This window comes from Mustela erminea, chromosome 5 (genome assembly GCF_009829155.1).
Source record: "Mustela erminea isolate mMusErm1 chromosome 5, mMusErm1.Pri, whole genome shotgun sequence".
NCBI lineage: Eukaryota > Metazoa > Chordata > Mammalia > Carnivora > Mustelidae > Mustela > Mustela erminea.
Genome location: NC_045618.1, coordinates 86,012,892 through 86,034,489, shown reverse-complemented (window position 1 = coordinate 86,034,489; position 21,598 = coordinate 86,012,892). Strand labels below are relative to the sequence as shown.

The window sequence follows — 21,598 nt, the reverse complement described above, 5'->3', positions numbered from 1 at the left end:
TTTTAGACATCTGAACTTCAAGAGTTTATTGTATCTTCTAAGAAACGTAGCCTTAAATCTCCGAAAGATCTTTAGGCTCTTTACTTGTCATGTTTTTTTTTTTTTTTTTTTTTAAGATTTTATTTATTTGTCAGAGAGAGAGAGAGAGGGAGAGCGAGCAAGCACAGGCAGACAGAATGGCAGGCAGAGACAGAGGGAGAAGCAGGCTCCCTGCCAAGCAAGGAGCCCGATGTGGGACTCGATCCCAGGACGCTGGGATCATGACCTGAGCCGAAGGCAGCTGCTTAACCAACTGAGCCACCCAGGTGTCCCTGTCATGTTTTAATAATATTCCAATAAATGTCTATCTTGAGAAAATACATAAATGGTCATTTTTCTTTGTCATTCAGAAAAATGCTAGAACTGTTTTCTTTCATTTTTTGTCATATATATAAAGGAAAATAAAGCAACGAGTCATTGATTTTTTTTTAAGTAGCTGTATTGAATTATTTATATATAGGTAAAATTCATCTAAGTAACTAATTCAGTTATTTTCAATAAATCTTTAGTTACCACTGTGCAGTTTTAGAACATTGCCTCACCCCGAAGTATTCCTTGAAGCCCATTTATAGTCAATGCCTTTCCCACCACCACAATCTGCTTTCTGTGCTCAGTAAATGTCTTTTTTTGACATTTCATGTAAATGAAATCATACACTTTATAGTAGTTTGCATTTGGCTTCTTTCACTTAGCATTTTTTTGTTTGTTTTCCATATTATGGCATGTGTTACCATTCCTTTTTATTGCTGTATAGTATTCTGTCATGGACATATCATGTTTTATCTACTCACCAATTCGCGGATATTTATATCGTTTCTAGTTAATTATACCTCACTTACTCTGTTTTATTATAGATGCCTTTCAGTTTTCTACGTATAGGAACATGTCAACTGCAATTTAAGATAGTTGTTTTTTTTTTTTTAAAGATTTTATTTATTAGAGAAAGAGAGAGAGGGAGAGTGTGAGCACAGGCAGACAGAGTGGGAGGCAGAGGCAGAGGGAGAAGCAAGCTCCCTGCCAAGCATAGAGCCTGGTGTGGGACTCGATCCCAGGACACTAGGATCGTGACCTGAGCTGAAAGCAACCACTTAACCAACTGAGCCACCCAGGCTTCCCAAGATAGTTTTATTTTTGATTTCCAATCTGGTACCTTTAATTAATTAATTAATTAATTAATTTCTCTCTCCTCCCTCCTCTCTCTCTCTCTCTCTTCTTTCTTTCTAGTCTTCTCTAGTATAGTGTTGAATAAAAGTGGTGAGAGCAGACACTTTTGTATCATTCCTGATGTGTGGAAAGCAGTTAACTCTTTCACCATTAAGTATGGTGTTAGCTATTTTTATAGTTGTGACAAGAACTTTTATTAAAGTATCCCTGGGAATAACAAAAATTTGAAAACAAACCAGATGTCCTAACATAAATAAGATTAATAGTATGGAATGGGATTGTATATAGCAGTTAAAGTGAATTAATTAGAGCTATATAGATCACTAGAGATAGTGAAAAGTTATTACGTAGGGGCCCTGGGTGGCTCAGTTGGTTGGGCGTCTGACTCTTGATTTCAGCTCGGATCATGATCTCAGGATCGTGAGCTTGAGCCCCAAGTGAGGCTCTGCGGTGAGCATGGAGCCTGCCTAAGATTTAGCGCCACCACTCTAAGCACTGACCCCCCCCCGCCCCCCGCCGCTTTCTCGCACATGCACTCTCAAAAAAAAGGAAAGTAACTTATAGGAAGGCTTGCTTTGTATATCATACATAAATGTAAGTTTTTAAAAAACTAGTAATTAAATTTCAAACTTAATCACATTTGGTTAGTTTTCCATATATGCTCTTTTTCTGTTCCAGAATCCAATACATGATACCACAGTGCATTTAGCATATATGGATTTTTTTAGGGGAGCTGACTAAAGACTGGCATTTACATAGTATTGCTTTACGAAATTGAGTTTGTGCAAACATAAGGAAGGGAATTGCAGATAAGTCAACACAGTTTTATTTGAAATATTAAAGCTTGTTTTTGTATGACAAATGAAACTTAACCAATAAAATCCAGGTTTGGGGTGTGTGTGTGTGTGTGTGTGTTATCTTGGTATTATTAGAAAGAATTAAAAAGTAGGTTTAGAACAAATAGCCATGGAAGAAATTGTTACTGATACAAGTTTTTAAATATATAAACCAATTCTAAATATTTTATTGATTTATAAATGACAATCCTAATATAAAAATATTTTGGAAATAATTAATACCAAAATCTGGATAATGAGTTTTTCTCGGAAGGAAGGAAGGTGAATGATTTGACATAGTTTCAAACGAGGTTTCAATGATACTTGTTAGATAAAATATCATAGATAAGGTAAATAAATGAAATTTTGAATTTATAAGAAACATGGGACTGTGTTTAGATTTGTTTAGACCAAATGGCAGGTCTCTGGATGTTTGTTAATGTGATTTCAGTATTTTATTATAGAGTCGAAAAGTTGTATAAATTAAGATGGCTTTGAATATTCCAAAAATGAAAATTAGTACAATGAAAATGTTTGTTAGGAAATATTAGAATTACAGAAGTTCATTTGGTTAACTAAATGGAAATTTCCTACAGTGGTTTTTATTTGTACTAGTGATGCAGAAATTATTTAATTATATCCTTGTCTTAAATAAGAGATATACAGAGATAATGCTATAGTAAATGCAGTTGGGATTAGGGTTTGTTTCAATAAACTAAATCATGTTTAATTCCAGTAGACCATGTGTCGAAAAGGTGACTCTTTATATGCCCTCTGGTTCAAAAATTATGGCCAGAGGGATATCAGGGTCACCAAGAATAATTTGGAGATTGCCAAAGACTTGTTTTAAAGTATTTTCAAGTCTGACCGAGAACTCTGACATTTGGAAACAACTAAGAAAATATGAATATTTTCAATCATGTTTCCTTTTTAGGATTGATTTTAAAGAAACTACTTCACACAGGAAACTCCTTGAAGGTATAATTATGTCTTTTTTCTATGACTTAAAAACACTGCCTCTTCTACTTTTCCTACATCAACTTTTTTTCCTAAAAATTGTTGAATTGTCTTTAGTTTACTTAGTTGAAGTGAACTGACTTAAAATATACAACATATTTAGTATGTATAAAAATACATACTGGGTTGACTAGGCTATTGAAAAACTTTTGCCACTGCATTGAATGATTCACTAGAAATACTTTACTCTGGTCCCCAGGAGACAAAAATTATTCAGTCTTTCAACAAATTATTCTTTATATTACTATAAATATTCTTAGATGTACGGAAAAATAGAGGATTCATATTAAAAAGTTGGTTTTATTTTTTTTCTTTTGATTATCTCATTGTGCTGTGGTAAGAGAAGCTATCCAGTGCAAAAGCCTCTTACAGGTTAGGTGAAAGTTTCCTATTGTGGGTAGTTTTGGTATCAAGGCTTGGTATAGCAGTACAAAGGAATCAGCTTTCTGAATTGTTTGTTTTCTTGTTATCTCTGTAAACTCTAAGGTTGGCAGCTGTTGAACAGCTTTAACAGTGGCCATTTACAAAGCTGTGGTAGGGCAATTTCCAAAGCTACCAGGGAGATTAGCTTAGTGAAGAACTTTGTGTTTTTGTTGTCAGAGATTGAATGTTTTTCTGTCTTTTCCTATTCTCTTCCTGAAAGAGAATTTATGCAATGGTTGAAATATTTGTTGTTTTTTGAATATGGGGGGTATTCTAGGTACTTAGGATATAGTAATAAGTCAGAATTTCTGCTTTGCTGGTTAGCAGCAAATAATAAATAGATGACATAATTTCAGAGTGGTAAGCTTTTTAAGAACAAGAACATTGATTTAGCAGGGCACACCAAGATCCCCGTAACTATTCCACCTTTTACCGAAGTTAGCGTATGAGGAACAGTTGCTCTTGTTCTTTTTGCTTCTTGGATTAGACCCGTGGTGTTGAAAGAGGGAAGTAAACAAGAAGGAAATACTTTTCTGATTTTTTTTTTTCCCAATGGAAATTATAGAATAAAGATTACCTGATGGCCAAGTTTATTCTGTATTTGTTCAGAATCCATGAATTTCAATTTATAAATAATGAGAGCACAATAAATGACATGGATATAGTAGCCCTTCCTTTTTCCTTCCCTTCCCCTCTTTTCTTTTTTCTCTTCTCCTTTTCCCATTTTCTCCTCTCCTTTGTTAAATAACATTCTCTAATCATCTTCTAGAGAATTTTGGTCTTAAAAGTAAGAAAATATTTCCCTTATAAGTAAAAATACTATTTTTCATTTCGTTTCATTTTAGATCAGACGGGAAGGTGTTCGTCTTTTCTTACTGTGGTTGCAAGCTCTTCAGAATAACTGTAGCAAAGAACAGCTTTGGATGTTTTCATGCTTAATTCCTGGATTTTCAGCACTACAATCTGAACATGGACCTCGAACTTTAGATAATCTCATTAATCCTCCACTCAATCTTCAAGAAAGTAAGATTCGTGAGATCTTATCCATCAGTATTTCAAAATTTCCTATGTAGTTTGTTAATATAGTTTTAAAATGTTCATGGGGCGCCTGGGTGGTTCAGTGGGTTAAAGCCTCTGCCTTCAGCTTAGGTCACGATCCCAGGGTCCTGGGATCGAGCTGCACATCGGGCTTTCTGCTCAGTGTGCCTTCTCCTCTCTCGGCCTGCCCCTCTGCCTACTTTTGATCTCTGACAAATAAATAAATTAAATCTTAAAAAAAAAAAAAGTTCATATGTTTGTTTGTTTATTTATTTATTAAAGATTTTATTTATTTATTTGCCAGACAGAGATCACAGGTAGGCAGAGGCAGGCAGTGGGGTGGGGGGAGGTGAAGGAAAGGGGGACAGGCTCCCTGCTGAGTGCTCTATCACAGGACCCAGGGATCATGACTTGAGCTGAAGGCAGAGGCTTTAACCCACTGAGCCACCCAGGCACCCCTGTCCATATGTTTATTAACTGGATAATTCAAGGCAATGTTGTATAATGTAGGTTTTATTATTTTTTATGTATGATGAGGCCAACAGATCAGAAGATGATTGTGATTAAAAAAAAAAATAGTTACAGTTCCCGAGGGGAGAGGGCATGCCACACCAGGGAGGGTGGCCAGAGGGGGAGGTGCCAGGATCTGTCAGGGGTAGGGCATTAAAGGCAAGAGCCCTTATTGTGAATTCTGTAGGTAGGAACATGTGAAGCAGTGTGAGCAGTCCTATGATTGGCTCATTTGGATAATTTCAGCAGGCTTAGGTGCATAGTGGCTGTCCCTCATTGTCACCTAGGTACCTGTGTGATTAGGTCAGAGGAATAGTGGCCTTGAACGTGAGAGCTGGATAGAAGAGGATTAGAGGTGTGGACCCTGGACTGGTTGTTTTGCGCGTAGAAGGCATGTTCTCTGGCCCATCTTTACTATCTCTGGGAATTAGCTCTTTAGCCCCAGGAAAGACATTCTCTCCCTGGCCAGCAAGGCTTCTGGTGTCACAGCATCAGAAACAAGTGGTTCATAGAATCCATTTTACATTTATCTTTCATTTCTAATTCTCATGTGTCATCTTGTATCCTTAAGTTAATTTAGATGTACATTGAAGTACAAGAGTATTTTACTTTGTGCCAAGAGGACTGTAACAAAACTTATTTTTATGAGCTTAATTACTTGGCTAATATTTATTAAGAAACAGGTTTAGGAGCCTGCCTGTACTAAACTAGGTGCTGCTTAGGAAATATTTAAGAGAGTTCACCTCATTGTTGGTTGATTTTCTTGAATTTGCATTTTTTATAATGAATGTTTTTGAATACTTGAAAATTTTAGAAAATGCAAGTTTCTTATTTTGTACATGGACTTTTATAATCAAGGAACTAAGATGCTGTCCTTCCTTTTTGAGAGGGAAATAGCATTTCATTCTTTGAATAAGGGGACTACCTTTAAGAGTAAGTGTGGTCATTACTAGAGTAATGTGTCCTTTGATTGATAAATAAGTTCATTATTGTTGTTTCTCATCATACTATGGAACTTTTGTATTGGGCACACTTAATGTTAATTTGAAAAATATGAGTTCTTTTTCAAGTAAGATTCACTCTAAATCCCTTTGTTATCTGTCCATCCCTGTCACATTCTCTCAGTCAAGGGCTTATGAAGCAGCTGATTACTTAACTTTATGGTTGTTGTGATGGACTGTTAGGATGATCTCAGATTTATTTCAAGGTCCAATCATTAGAATGTTTTCAAGCACCATTCACTGCATTAAATGTTTTACATTTAAATTTTATTTGGATCACATTATTTCATTGTTAAATTTGTTTTGTAGTTATACTAAAATTTTGTCTTTGTATAGCTCAAGTCACTATAGAGGAAATCACTCCTCTTGTCCCTCCACAATCAGGAGATAAAGGACAAGAAGATCTCACAAGCTATTTTCTTGAAGCACTTTTAAAATATATAGTAATTCAGGTATGTGTTATCTTCTTTGATATCATCCCTCTTACCATCTTGTGTGGGTAATTAATTTTTCTCTCTCTTTCCATTATTATGTTAGAGTAAATATTTGCTTATTTTCTTGAAGGAGGACAAATTTTTACTTTTGAAAATGTTTGTTAGTATGTCTTTGTCAAATAAAAATCATTGGAGGGATTATGAGTCTCTTAGAAAGGGACCTAGAGAGAAAATCTTAAAGTAGACTCTTTTATGTATATAACTTCTTCTGTGGGCCAGTTGGGTTTACTTTTTAATCCTTTCCTTTATAATCAGTAGTTGTGGTCTTTAAGTGATAACTGATTTAGGAATCAGCCTGCCAAGAGGCAGCCAGTAGGGACGTAGGCTGAGAATGGGATGTGGTGGAGGAATGTAATTTATACTTTAACCTGTTTGTACTCTATAAATTTCTCGGTGAATGTATTTTGTAGGGTAACCTCTTCATCTCTTCATATGAAATGTGTATGCCCTTGTTGATGAAAACAGTCTTAGAATATACCCATTTCTTTCTTTCTTTTTTTTTTTTTTGGGTAATCAGCAATTTTTTTTTTAAATTTTTAATAAACATATAATATATTTTTATCCCCAGGGGTACAGGTCTGTGAATCGCCAGGTTTACACACTTCACAGCACTCACCAAAGCACATACCCTCCCAATGTCCATAGCCCCACCCCCCTTCTCCCAACCCCTCCCAGCAACCCTCAGTTTGTTTTGTGAGATTAAGAGTCACTTATGGTTTGTCTCCTTCCCAATCCCATCTTGTTTCATTTATTCTTCTCCTACCTACTTAAGACCCCATGTTGCATCACCACTTCCTCATATCAGGGAGATCATATGATAGTTGTCTTTCTCCGCTTGACTTATTTCGCTAAGCATGATACGCTCTAGTTCCATCCATGTTGTCGCAAATGGCAAGATTTCATTTCTTTTGATGGCTGCATAGTATTCCATTGTGTATATATACCACATGTTCTTGATCCATTCATCTGTTGATGGACATCTAGGTTCTTTCCATAGTTTGGCTATTGTAGACATTGCTGCTATAAACATTCGGGTGCACGTGCCCCTTCGGATCACTATGTTTGTATCTTTAGGGTAAATACCCAGTAGTGCAATTGCTGGGTCATAGGGCAGTATACCCATTTCTTATAACTATTCCAAACACAAAAGTTCCCTATGCCTCAGAAACTAAGATTGCAAGGTTTAAATCTGATTCTCCATCTTACTGACATAAAAATAATACCTACCCTATTTTGGTGTTTGATGGTTGGATAACTAGTGCAAAGTACTAGAAGAAAAAAGTGCGTGCCACAAAGTGTTCTGTGGGTAGTAGTTGTTACTGTCATTATCATTACAGTTTTTCTTTTTTAAAAAACAACTTTTGTACCTTGTATAGATTTTTAAAATTTGTTTTGCTGGTTTGTTGAGATGTAATTGACATATACTAAACTGCAATATTTGAAATATATATTTTGATGAAATTTATTACATGTGTCCAGCCATGCAGCCATCACTATTATCAAGATAACGACGATATTGCTCCTAAAAGTTCTCACATGCCTTTGTAATACATCTTTTTCTACTCCTAACCACTGCCTGATTCCCAGGTGACTACTGATCTGATAACATGTCACCAGAGTTTGCATTTTCCATATTTCCATATAAATGGAATCATATGGTACATACTTTTTTGGGGGGTCTAGCTTCTTTTCTCTATCATAATTTTTTTGAAAATTATCCATATTGTTATGTTTCAATAGTTGGGTTCTTTTTATTGCTGAGTAGCTTTTCATTGTATGGATATAACACGCTTTGTTATCCAGTCACCTGTTGATGGTGATATGAGTTGCTTCCATTCTGGCTATTACAAATAAAATGGCTATGAATATTGATAAACTAGTCCTCATGTGGACATAAAGTTTTTTCTCGTGCGTAAATACCTACTAGTGGAATGGCTGGGTTGTAGAGTAGGTATATATTAACTTGTTAAGGCATGGCACAGCTGTTTTCCAAATGGTTTTTTTACATTCCACCAGCAATCTATGAAACTTAAAATTTGCTTCACATCCTCACCAACAGCTGGTATGGTCAGTATGTAATTTTAGTTATTCTAAAGTGAATAATGTAGGAGCACCCGGGTGGCTCAGTTGGTTAAGCCTCTGCCTTTGGCTCAGGTCATGTTCCTGGGATAGAGCCCCATGTTGGGCTCCCTGCTTGCAGGGTACCAGCTTTTTCCTCTCTTCCCTGCTCGTGTGCATGCTCTCTCTCTCTCAAATAAAATAAATAAATAAAATCTTTAAAAAGCAATGAATAATGTATAGTGGTATCTCACTGAAGCCTACTCTGGGCCTTTGCCATCTCCCTACTTAGATATCTTCCTCACCCTACTGAAATTCTCACACCCTATATTTTACTGCTCTTTCCCTCTTATTCTCCACCCCCTCACATCATGGACACTTTCCTCATCCTTCTCAGTCTTCAAGTCTCCATTGGGCTGCTGCCTTTGCTACATCCCTTTCATGGGTGCGCTGCATTTTGTGGTCAGGCTCTAATCACCTACACTTGACTGCCACTTCTTTACTCTTTATCCCACATCGACTCCCATATGCCTGTTTTGTATGACTTTTTTTTTTTTTTTGAAGATTTTTATTTATTTATTTGACAGCGATCACAGTGGGCAGAGAGGCAGGCAGGGGGTGGTGGTGGGGGAAGCAGGCTTCCCGCTAAGCAGAGAGCCTAATGCAGCACTCAATCCCAGGACCCCAAGATCACAACCTGAGCTGAAGGCAGAGGCTTAACCCACTGAGCCACCCAGACGCCCCTTGTTTTGTATGATTTTAAGGCTGAATTACTCAGGAAAGGGCAAAGGGGGAAAGGACGTTAATATCTTTGTCATTAGTAGAGCCACATCTGGGTCAACTTTGAAAATTTTCAGAGCACGTTTTATCTTCTAACATTTTTGAAATATAATACATATGATGCATTTGCATGGCATTAAACAAGTTTTTTTGTTTGTTTGTTTGTTTTTGGTTTTGGTCTCTTTCACCTACCCTCTATGCTTCCAATTGTCTAGGAACCATACAGGATGGAGGGGTGTGTGTAGGGGAATCTAAATGTGAGGGCCTCCCCAGTCTGACAAATAAGCACAAGGGAGACTTAGGATACATTTCTTTCCTGACCCAGGAAAAAACCTTCCTTCTCTTCCTTCAATTCACATTGAAGAGATAGGCTGAATTTTCAAAAACTGAGGTAAGAGAGGTCATATGAAGAGTATATGAAGAGAGTATATGAGAGTATATTGGAAAGTATATGAAACAAGACTAATCTGACTCTTCAAGGGTCTCTAAAACTTCTCACACTGAAGAGGTTCTCTATTACGTCTCCTCTATTTGGATCAGAGAAATCAATACACAAGCCTCAACATGCAATATCATTCACCTAGATTTTCTTTTTCAAGTTTCCTTAGATAGCCATTTATTCAAAGCTAGTCCCTTTACATCTTGTTGACCAAAAACCACCTTTCTCAATTCCATGCGAACCATCTCTATATCCGTACTCAGCACATTCACTCTTCACCCCTCCATCTCTCTCCAGTGTCCAACACAGAGTAACAGAAGATGCAGAAGGTCGGGGAGGCTGCAGAAAAATATAGTATATTTTAATCAGAACATTTCTGAATTCTCCTGCTTGAGGATAAGCCAGGAAATGGCCTTCTTTAGGCCTCTAGCAGGTAGAAATTTCTCATGTCCTCCTATGAATCTAAAAGCACTGTATTTTTTTTCTCTCATTAGGCAAGTGTGTTCATTACCTTCTGTTACAGATCACCTGCAATTTGTCTGTTATCTTTCCTTGAGCGCATTTTAAACTCCTTGCAGCCTCTTTCATATTCTGGTTCATCTCTGTTTTCTTCACATAGCCAAACATTGTGGTTTATACAGGGCAGCAGCCAGCTATATGTCTGTTGAACAAAGTAAGAGAGGGAGGCGAGTGATAATACAATAGCCTGAGAAAGCTTCATCTCATTAGTTGAGAAAATTCCATACACAGAAGCATCTTTGAAGAGTTCCTGCATTTTATGATCTATGTAGAAACATTTCTACCTCCTCATGTCAATTATCATATGCCATTTGCTATTATGATGAAATGTCTCATTATGTGACCTCTGGAACTACTTTGGCCGAGTTTGCAATTCCAGATAACAGTTCACTGAAGCTTCATTACTACACGAGTAATGTTTATGAAGCTATGTCACAGTCCCAGTGCTGGTACTGGCCAGTGGAGGCTGCTGAGAGCCACGGGTGAAGATGGGATGCTGTAGCCCAACTCCTGGGTACCCATCTGTGTCCTGAATCCCGCTCCATCACTTACTATCTGTATTCTGTCATTTCCGTCTTGTTTTCTCATTGTAACACAGGTGGGACTCACCCACATCGTGCAAGTATCAGCAGTTGGTTCTTTTACTTTGCTGAGTAGTATTCCGTAGTGTGATGCTCCACAGTTTGTTTATCCAGTCACCTCTTCGGTTTCAACTGGAATCTACTAGACTCCTCCACAGAAGATGAACATTTAGATCTTTGTCAGCCTTCAATGGCATTATACCAGTTTTTACAATTTGCCCTTTATATATATCTAGCTGTATATCTTTAGAGTATAATAGATTACTGTATCACTTAACTAACTTTTTACAACCTTGTTTATGATGGCTAATAATTGTTTCTGTCTCATGGAATGATTCTGATTGTATTTTTTATTTTTAGGTAAAAAGTTTAGAATGGAAGAACAAAGAAAATCAAGAGAGGGGATTTTCATTTTTGTTTTCACATTTTAAGAAATATTACTTGCCTTATATTTTCCCAAACATCTGCAAGGAGAATAGTTTATATCATCCTGTACTTGGTAGGTAGTCTGTGGAATTTTCTAAAAGATCACATGTAAAAATAAAATATAATACCTCAATGTAAAGTTGACATTTGTTACCTGTGGAAAACTGATAACATTTAATATTTTGTATTGATTGTTTAAAGATACTATGCCTTGATTCATAGAGAAAGTGGAATTGTATTAATAGGAAAGCTTCACTGAGAGTGAAGAGATTTTTTTTTTAAATATCTTCTCTGGATCTCACTGATAGGAAAAGTTAACCCACCAGAAATCTTTGATATTATAAATTAAACTTCTGCTATTTGTTATGATCCTTAAACTATATTATAAATTATTTTTAAGGTCCCCCAAGGGTTCAATTTACTATGTCTTATTCAGGTTCTGTATGAATAATAACATTGTCATATATTTTGATGATCTCTTGTCCAGTATTTAGTGGCTGCGCCAAAATGACTGAGCCTTGAAACTAGAACTTTTCTGACAAATCTTGGTTTAGAGCAGACCTCTTCCATATATAGAAATCACTGACTGTAGTCTGTATGTTGAATGGCTCGGGTTTTGTGTGTGTGCGTTTTCCAGAAGGATGTTCCTATTTTAAGTTTTGCCAAGTTTAGGCAGCTAATAGGTTTAGGCCTAACCATTAAGTCTTGTAGAAAGGACTTAGAGTAGCGGATCTTTGTCATCGAGAACAATATTTGCTTTAAAAATAGTTTTGCTATAAAAATCAAGGAAAAATTCTCATACTTTGTATTCAGAATTTGTGTCTTAGTCTTAGGTTAATTGAAGTGAGTTCTCATTAATTTTAAATGGCTCTGGAAGCTTCTCTGTACTTAGACAGGATTCGCTGAGCCCTTTAGTGATATTTTGCAAAAAGACGTGTTTCCATATGTCAGCAATATATGGTTCACTCTTCTAGATTGCATGCTAATATTTAGCAAATTATTTTAAAATGTCTTTTAAAATCTACTTTTAAAACAAGGGTATCATCAAAAGTGTTTTCAAAAATGTTTGAAAGTATGGATTTGGGGCGCCTGGGTGGCTCAGTGGGTTAAGCCGCTGCCTTCGGCTCAGGTCATGATCTCAGGGTCCTGGGATCGAGTCCCGCATCGGGCTCTCTGCTCAGCAGGGAGCCTGCTTCCTTCTCTCTCTCTCTGCCTGCCTCTCAGTGTACTTGTAATTTCTCTCTGTCAAATAAATAAATAAAATCTTTAAAAAAAAAAAAAAAAAAGTATGGATTTATCTAAGCATAATTCTTTTCTTATTTTGGTTTTTGTTTTCCTTTTAAATTCCTGTAGATATCCCACAGGTGAGACCAAAGCCACATTATGTTATGATAAAGAAGGATGCTGAAACCAATGAAGCAATCTACTGTACAAAAGAACCTTTCATTAAGGCTCGTGTTATTGTTATTCGTTGGCTGGTTTCTTTCTGGCTTGAGCCAAAGCCACATACAGGACCTCATATTCCTGGGATGGAAGGTGAAGTCTTGCCAAAGAATATTCAGGTAATACACCACAAAGGGAAAACTTGTTAAGTTAGGAATGGCTTAAGAGATGTGTCTATGGATTTCAGTTGCCTTAGATGTAGAACAAATTTAAAACAAATGATGGTGATATTTTCTTTGTGTAAATGTATTTTATAAATCCAATTTTAACAATTATTATAGTAGTCTTCTTAATGAAAAAATCTTGGAAGATACAGAATTTAATTCTAGTCATGAATGAGTCTTACCTTCTAATTTATTACTGTATTTTATATTAATTACGCAGTACTAAAAATATTCTGAATTGTACACACAAATTCTTGCAGTTGGAAATGATTAGTAATCAAATGGTTGTAGAACCTTCAAAGTTCTTTTTTGATTTCTGAACATTCATAGAATACTGATTTAATGTCTTATTTCTCAGGGCGCCTGGCTGGCTCAGTTGGTGGAGCATGCAACTCTTGATTTTGGGGTTGTGGGTTCAAACCTCATGCTGGGTGTAGAGATTACTTAAAAATAAAATCCTAAAAAAAGTCTTGTCCCCATTTTGTTTTCCCTTTTTTCATCAAGGGCACTGGGTCTAGAAATGTGATGTAAAATTATATAGCTCTATGGTGGAGGGACTAATATTTAAACTTTTGGTATTTTTTATTAAATAGTTTCCCTCTTTTTCACACATTTTTTTATGAACGTGTGTTTTTTTTTCTGAAGTCATCTCTATTACACTATTTTTTGAATAATTTTTATTTTCCTTTTCTCAGACTTTCTTTAGTTTTAAAAATCTTAAACTGTGGGGCACCTGGGTGGCTCAGTGGGTTAAAGCCTCTGCCTTTGGCTCAGGTCGTGATCCCAGGGTTCTGGGATTGAGCCCCACATTGGGCTCTCTGCTCAGCAGGGAGCCTGCTTCCCTTCCTCTCTCTCTGCTTGCCTCTCTGCCTACTTGTGATCTCTGTCAAATAAATAAATAAAAATCTTTAAAAAAAATCTTAAACTGTGTTTTTGTTATGACTTCTTAGATCTTTTACAAATTAAGTGGGGGTGTAAAGTGTCTGTTTAGTTGATTAGTGTTCAGGAAATTAAACTTTATATTCCCCTTAATCTTTTATTTATCTTTAGCCAACTATGGGTATGTTTTCCCTAAAACTTTGTTCCAAGTTCTCTGCAAATAATCACTAAGTGTGGAAACTCTCGTGTGGGACTATTTTTCATGATCCCAGAACTTAATGCACTAAAACCACAGTTTTTGATTGGGAAGGCATATTTGAAATAATTTACTTAAACCCTTTGTTTTATAGATGACAGACCTGAGATCAAAAATTAAGTAGCTTACTAGAAATAATTTGCCTTACCATGGAATAGTGCTACTACCATCATACCATGGTAGTTAATTTTCTCATCACCAACTTTAAGACTTTTACTTTACTCCTAAGGTTATTCATCTTCAGTCATGGTGAAATTCTTTTAAGTTATGAGAATATAGAGTGTTCTCTTGAGCTTTCTTTCTTCTTTTTTTTTCTTTTAAGATTTTAAGTAATGACTGTACTCAATGTGGGCTCAAACTTAAAACCCCAAGATCAAGAGTCACATTCTGTACTGACTGAGCCAGCCAAGTGCCCCATTTTTGTTTTCTTATATTTTCTTTTGAATTCCTTTCTACTTCTGTCATAATTTTTCTTCAATTCCTTTGTGTTTTTTGTAACTTGTTTGTACTGCAAACATTCTTTTTTTTTTTTTTTTAAAGATTTTATTTATTTATTTGACAGAGAGAGATCACAAGTAGGCAAAGAGGCAGGCAGAGAGAGAGAGGAGGAAGCAGGCTCCCTGCTGAGCAGAGAGCCCAATGCGGGACTCGATCCCAGGACCCTGAGATCATGACCTGAGCCGAAGGCAGCGGCTTAACCCACTGAGCCACCCAGGCGCCCCATGTACTGCAAACATTCTAAAGTCAAATTAGAGATGGATAGATGATTAGTATCACTATATTACTTAGATGTTGAGTTATTTGCATTGCTACTTAATTATTTAGAATGGAGTCCAAATGAAATCTATGCCCAATTTTAAACAGTGGTTTATTTGTGGAATGCTGTTAGCAAAATACCAAGTTGAATGATTCTGATATTCTCCCCCTTTTGTTTTTATTTTAGAGAGCAGCTGCTAGTTTGGTATCCCGAGAAGAAAACAAAAATGATAATGCTGATAAAGCAGATAGAGCTACAGAACCAGAACAGTCTCATTCCAATACAAGCACTCTCACAGAGCGAGAACCTAGCTCATCCAGTCTCTGCAGTATTGATGAGGAACATCTCACAGACATTGAAATAGTTCGCAGAGTTTTTTCTTCTAAAAGAAGTAATGTCAACTTTGTCACAGAGATATTTCGTCAGGTAAAGTACCTCTGAGTAATTTTAATTTGTAATATAGACTTTGGTTTTTAATGTTGAATATACTGACTTTCAGATATTTAAAATTTTTATATTTAATTTTAAGTTTATATTTAATTTTTAAAATTTGTTACATCTTACATTTGTTACATCTACAATTTATTATTTAATTTTTAAAAATTTATTACATCTAATCCTTTAATATTTTCTATTTATATTTTTTTAGTTTATGATGATTTTAGTTTAATAACTGTCCACTTTCACCCATAGTCCTTCTTTGATTAGAACAATTTTCTTGTTACTCACTTTATGGTTTGAAACCTTTCTTCCTACCATTTCATTAGTAAATTTTTTTTTTTTAAAGATTTTATTTATTTATTTGTCAGAGAGAGTGAGCACAGGCAGACAGAGTGGCAGGCAGAGGCAGAGGGAGAAGGAGGCTCCCTGCTCAGCAGAGAGCCCGATATGGGACTCGATCCTAGGACCCTGGGATCATGACCTGAGCCGAAGGCAGCCGCTTAACCAACTGAGCCACCCAGGCATCCCTCGTTACTAAATTTTAATAAAATTATTTCATCTTTTATTTTCTATAATCAATAAAAATGATTTGTGAATAGAAGAAGCATTGTTTTCTTTGCCTTTATCCTTTCAGAGGCTATTTTGTCCTCTAAGGCATTCTGAAGTTAAAGTTGGTTAAGGAAGATATTCGGGGACTAAAATCAAGAAGTGGAGAGAAAGAAAAAGAATAAAAACTATTTCACATAGAGATAGCTAGAAATTCCTAAATGCACATTCTCAGTTACATAGAAATTTTGTGGGAAATAAGCCTTATGAAAACTAATCATTTGCTCTTAATAGCAAAGGTACTTAACTTTTGCAGGTAAACATCATTGAGTTTTGTAGCTGAAGGGGATCATTCAAGTCTCACAGCAAGTAAGTGGTAGATCTGGGATTAAAACTCCCAGATCCTGGTTCCCATGTCAGTAATGTTTATTCTATACCACATGCCTTTACATGCCAGTAAGCTGTCTAGGCAAAGCAAATCTTCACCTTGTACACGTTTATTGATATGTAAAGCAAAGCATGAAGCAGCATTAGTTTTGTCAACCTAAGTTAAAGAAACAAACTTATGCTTGTTTCAGCAGCACATATGCTAAAAATTGGAATGAGACAAAGAAAATTAACATGGCCCCTGTACGGGGACCACTGGCAAATTCACGAAGCGTTCTATATATATATATGTATATGTTTTTTTTTTAAGTTAACATATAATGTATTATTTGCTTCAGGGATACAGGTCTGTGAATCCTCAATCTTACACAATTCATAGCACTCACCACAGTACATACCCTCCCCAATGTCCATAACCCAGCCACCCCATCCCTTCCCTCCGTGTTCTATATTTTTGTGTTAATAAGTACAAAATGTATACAGTTATGTACAAATGGACTCAGTTTTATACAACCCCAATAAAGTGAATAACACAATATAAAAAAAAGCAAATTTGCCTTAACACTTTTTCAGCTTTGGCAGTGGTTCTAGTTGCCAAGTTTAAGGTTTATGTTATAGACTGTTTGACAAATGCTAAAGGAAAGATACTCGGCAAATAATGTTGGAGAACTTTACTTCTGGAGAAATTTATTTTTCCTTGTTTGTTTCTTTTGGATTTTTGTGTTATGGACTTAGATTTTTTTTGGAATTTTGTGGGAATTACTTTGAAGCCCGGGTTGAAAGTTGTGTTCCTCCAGAGAAGAATTGCTCTTGCTTTCCAGGCATTTGGTGGTCCTGTCAACCTTGGAATATATTATTTATTTATTTATTTAAAAATTTTTTAAGTAAGCTCTGTGCCCAATATGGAACTTGAATTCACAACCCCAAGATCAAGAGTCTCTTGCTCTACCAAATGAGCCAGCCAGGTACCCAACCTTAAATTAGAATTTTCAGCTTATAGGGTACCTGGGTGGCTCAGTGGCTTGGCTTCTGCCTTCAGCTCGGGTTGTGGTCTTGGGGTCCTGGGATTGAGCCCCGCATCGGGCTCTCTGCTCAGTGGGAAGCCTGCTTCCCCCTCTTCCTGCCTACTTGTGATATCTCTCTGTCAAATAAATAAATAAAATCTTAAAAAAAAAAAAAAAGAATTTTCAGCTTAATGATTCTTACTGCTTTGCAGTACTCAAAGTTATGTGATGACCAGCCTGAAAATATGAATTTGCAGGGACGGCTATTCTTCCCTTACATTCCCCTATCCAAAATCAATGGACAAGTTTCATCACTGACTGTTCTCTGGAGTTGAGTTTTTGCCTTCCCCTTCTAGTTTGCCTTTGTTTTGAATTTAGCCTTCATTGGTGTCAGTTTTACATGTAGAACTCTGATCTGTCTCTCCCCTCTGTACAGGTGGCTGTTTGACCCAATACTCTGTAGGCTGTCCAAGGCAGCAGCCAGCAGCTTCATTGCTCATTTACTTCTCTGGATTAATACTCACATTTTGTTCTAGACTCAGAATATCCATACAAGCTGAGCCATTAATTTAAAAATTTATATTGTATTTTCTAGATATTTTATGCAGGATCATTCCAGGATATCTTTAAATGATATTGCTGGGAACTGAAGTTCTTTGATATGTTTTTATTCTCATAATTATTTTTATTTATTTATTTTTTATTTTAGAGAGGGATTGGAGGTGAGGGGCAGAAGGAAATGGAGAGAAGGAATCTCAAAGCAGGCTCTATGCCCAGTGCAGAGCCTGATGAGGGGCCTGATCCCGTGACCCAGATGCTGACCTCAGAGGTGCCTGGGTGGCTCTGTTGGTTAAGCATCTGACTCTTGATTTTTGCTCAGGTCATGATCTCAGTGTTGTGAGATTGAGACCCATGTTGGCCTGAGCACTGGGCCTGGAGCCTGCTTGAGATTTCCTTTCTCCCTCTCCCTCTGCCCATTTGCCCTGCTTGTGTTCTCTAAAATAAATAAATCAATCTTATTTTAAAAAGTGATATTTAAGGAAAACTTAAGGGAAAATAAATTTTAGGATGGTGACACTAATGAATTATTCATGTTTTGAAAAGGGATCAGTTTCTAAGATTATGTTGTCATAGAAAAGCTTTTTTACCTGCTTAGTATTACTGATAAATTTTCAAAATTGAGAATTTTTGAAATAGTTTCTTCCCTTATTTTGAAGGTTCATATGTTCCACAATGTAGATATAGATAAAATATATAGATAAAAATACAGATATATATATTTATAGATATATAGATAAAAATATAGATATATAGATAAATATAGATATAGATAAATATATATTTAATATAGATAAAGATATAGATATATATTTATATATAGATAAAGTATAGATAAAAATACTCCCCATTAATTATCAGAGATATGACCTTATAATGATTTTGCCCTTAGCAGTCCCAGCTAGAGTACAAGTCTTTCTATAGGTAAATAAGTTTAATAGAAATATGTTTACTTAACATTTCTCAAATAATTGCATCCTCATAGCTTTCACAGTTTTTGTTTTCCCTATCTTAACTTTGTCCTTCAACCTTCCTTTCCTCTCTACCCTTTTCCCCTTCTTTTTTTACCTGCTCTCATCCTTAAGATAACAACTTAAATATGATTACACCAGAGAAGTCTTCCATGACCACTTTTACCCACCGACTCAAAGACAGATGCAGGGGCGCCTGGGTGGCTCAGTGGGTTAAAGCCTTTGCCTTTGGCTCAGGTCATGATCCTAGGGTCCTGGGATCAAGCCCCACATCGGGCTCTCTGTTCCATAGGGAGCCTACTTCCCTTCCTCTCTCTGCCTGCCTTTCTGTCTACTTGTAATCTCTGTCAAATAAATAAATAAATAAAATCTTCAAAAAAAAAAAAAAAAAGACAGATGCACCTGCATGCATATGCACACACACAGACACACACTAGTAAGTACTTCTTTATGATGTTTTTAAAAATTGTCCTCTTCTTCATCGTACCTCTTCTGAGTCTTATATATATTTATTTAAAAAAATTATTTTGAAAATTCTGATCTTTCCTGCTACCCTCCAGGAATGCTTTGCTTACTTATTTATCACCGTATCCTTATTGCCTGTCATAGAGTAGGCACCTAGTAAATATTTGGTGAATGAATCAAGAAGTTCTGTAACTATTGGGGTACCTGGATGGCTCAGTTGGTTGAGCATCTGACTCTTGCTTCAGCTCAGGTCATGATCTCAGGGTCTTGAGATCGTGCCCTGTGTCTGGGATTCTCTCTCCCTCTCTCCTTCCACCTCTACCCCAGCACTTGCATGCACACGACTCTCTCTCTCTCTCAAAAAAAAAAGAAGAAGTAGTTCTGTAACTGTTGAGGGCGAGATACTTTATCATTGCTGCCTGAGGGCTAACATTTATTTCTAGAAGTTAAGTCTTGAGATAATTTGTTAACATAGTTGATGATGTTATTTTAAGGGCCAGTGTAATGATTCTGAGTTCTGTCTTAGATTAAGGTATTTATATTGTTATGTGTCTTTAAAATCAAGATAAAATTGTAAAGTATAGATCCCCAAATCATTTGAAATGGTTAAATTGTTCTCCATATCCAATAGAATAGGCATAGATGCACTCCAGGCATTAATCCCCTATTTTATAAGTAAACCCAGTGTGCTTTATGTTGTCATTACTGGGAGACTACAGTGAGGAGCCCCCAAGTATTTTGATATGAAGTAAATATAATATATCAAAAGTTTAACCTTTAAGTAAACAGCACAGATTTTTCATATATATATGCATATATATATAATTCTATATATAGATATTATGTATATAATTTTTTCACCTATAGTCATGTTGGGGCAGTGGATCACAAACTGTGGTCTCAGGCTTCTGGGACATCTCCAGGACTTTTTCAGGTCCATGAGGTCAAAACTATTTTCATGACAGTATTAAGATTTTATTTTTTTCCCCACTGTCATTTTCTCACAAGTGTATGGTGAAGTTTTCCAGGTATCTCTCGATCTAATACAGTATCACATATGGTATTAGAATAAATGAAGAAGCAAGCAGATAAGAATCCAACTGTCTTTTATTAGGCTAAGCATTAAAGATATTTGCAAAAATATAAAGCAGTGTTACTCTTATTTTAGAATACCTGTGATTCTTGTTAACATCTGGTAGAGTAGGGGTTCTGAGACCAAATTGCAAACCATTGCTTTAAGAAGACAAAAATTCCCAGGTCTGCTAAATGCTCACTGTACCTGATTAAATCTTGAAGAAGTATCCATGACAATCTGGGTTGGTTAATAATAAAGTAATATTAAAAATATCAGAAACCAACATGTTTTGTTACTGTTTTTCACTAAGGAGAAAATCATAGCTACTAGTAAATCACATCCCACTGGTGAAGCCAGTTGTTAGAAAACTGGATCAGATTATCTTAAGCTAAATACTATTAAATATTGGATTTTTCTGTCTCTTGTTTTGATTCATTCTCCATGTTGTTTTTGGTTGTGTAGTAGTTTTATGGTCATGGAATCAGAACTGGAGCTGACTTCATGTAGGTCAGTTTCTATAGACAGAAAATTTGCTGAGTTAATAGATTCAGAAATATTTTTTGAATGATAACTTGCCTTATTTTGGGTTAATATTGATGTCTGAGTGGTGCTTCTTCATAGGAATAAAGCGCCAGTATATGGATTTGAATGTTTTGGTTTCTGTGACAGTTATTTCTCATTGTAAATGTATATATTGGCACTCTGGTTTTTACGTATCAGTTTTTTTTTTTTTTTTAAAGTTATGGCAATGTGGTTTCTTTTTTTTTTTTTAATATTTATTTATTTGAGAGAGAGAAAGTGAGACAGAGCATGAGCAAGGAGAGGGTCAGAGAGAGAAGCAGACTCCCCGTGGAGCTGAGAGCCCGATGTGGGACTCGATCCTGGGACTCCAGGATCATGACCTGAGCCGAAGGCAGTCATCCAACCAACTGAGCCACCCAGGCGTCCCTACGTATCAGTTTTTTATACCATGGCTAATATCGGTCTTTCCTTAAGATCCATATTTAGTGTGTTGGCAAAACCAGACTTTGGGACTTATAAGGACAAAGGTTATACATACCCTGGACTTCAGTAAATTCATCAAGCCACTTGGGATATCATGTGACAATTTATGCATTAATAATAATATTTTTAATTAATATCATTTATATCTTCACTCTGGAGATTACTAATATTTTTTAAATGATTAAACTTTGTGTTTTATATCAGTTTTAGGTTCATAGCAAAATTGACCAGAAACTGCAGAGGGTTTCCACGCCAATTTTAAAAGAGTTAATTTTTCAGTATCTGAGAATAGAATTTTTTTTGAGATTGAGCTTTTTTTTTT

The 21,598-nt window shown here is 36.0% G+C and overlaps 1 protein-coding gene and 1 non-coding gene across 18 annotated transcripts in view; both read left to right on the top strand.

Moving 5' to 3' along the window:
• The window catches only part of RALGAPA1 (Ral GTPase activating protein catalytic subunit alpha 1), a 247,914-nt gene that overhangs the window by 41,254 nt on the left and 185,062 nt on the right, over nucleotides 1–21,598 (top strand). For 16 of the 17 annotated variants that reach the window (XR_004285927.1, XM_032344040.1, XM_032344039.1 and 13 more), the window contains exons 5-10: nucleotides 2,974–3,017; nucleotides 4,325–4,502; nucleotides 6,365–6,480; nucleotides 11,260–11,398; nucleotides 12,679–12,887; nucleotides 15,011–15,250. Coding sequence is in view for 15 of the 17 variants with exons in the window: in XM_032344040.1 (XP_032199931.1) it covers nucleotides 2,974–3,017; nucleotides 4,325–4,502; nucleotides 6,365–6,480; nucleotides 11,260–11,398; nucleotides 12,679–12,887; nucleotides 15,011–15,250 (926 nt within the window). In the remaining 2 variants the exon portion in view is untranslated. Of the gene's footprint in view, nucleotides 1–2,973; nucleotides 3,018–4,324; nucleotides 4,503–6,364; nucleotides 6,481–11,259; nucleotides 11,399–12,678; nucleotides 12,888–15,010; nucleotides 15,251–15,907; nucleotides 16,181–21,598 lie in introns of those variants that run through there. The other variant, XM_032344046.1, reaches the window with a different exon arrangement.
• LOC116592174 lies at nucleotides 16,377–16,484 on the top strand. The gene has a single exon (XR_004286355.1). It is a non-coding gene; the product is annotated as a U6 spliceosomal RNA (small nuclear RNA).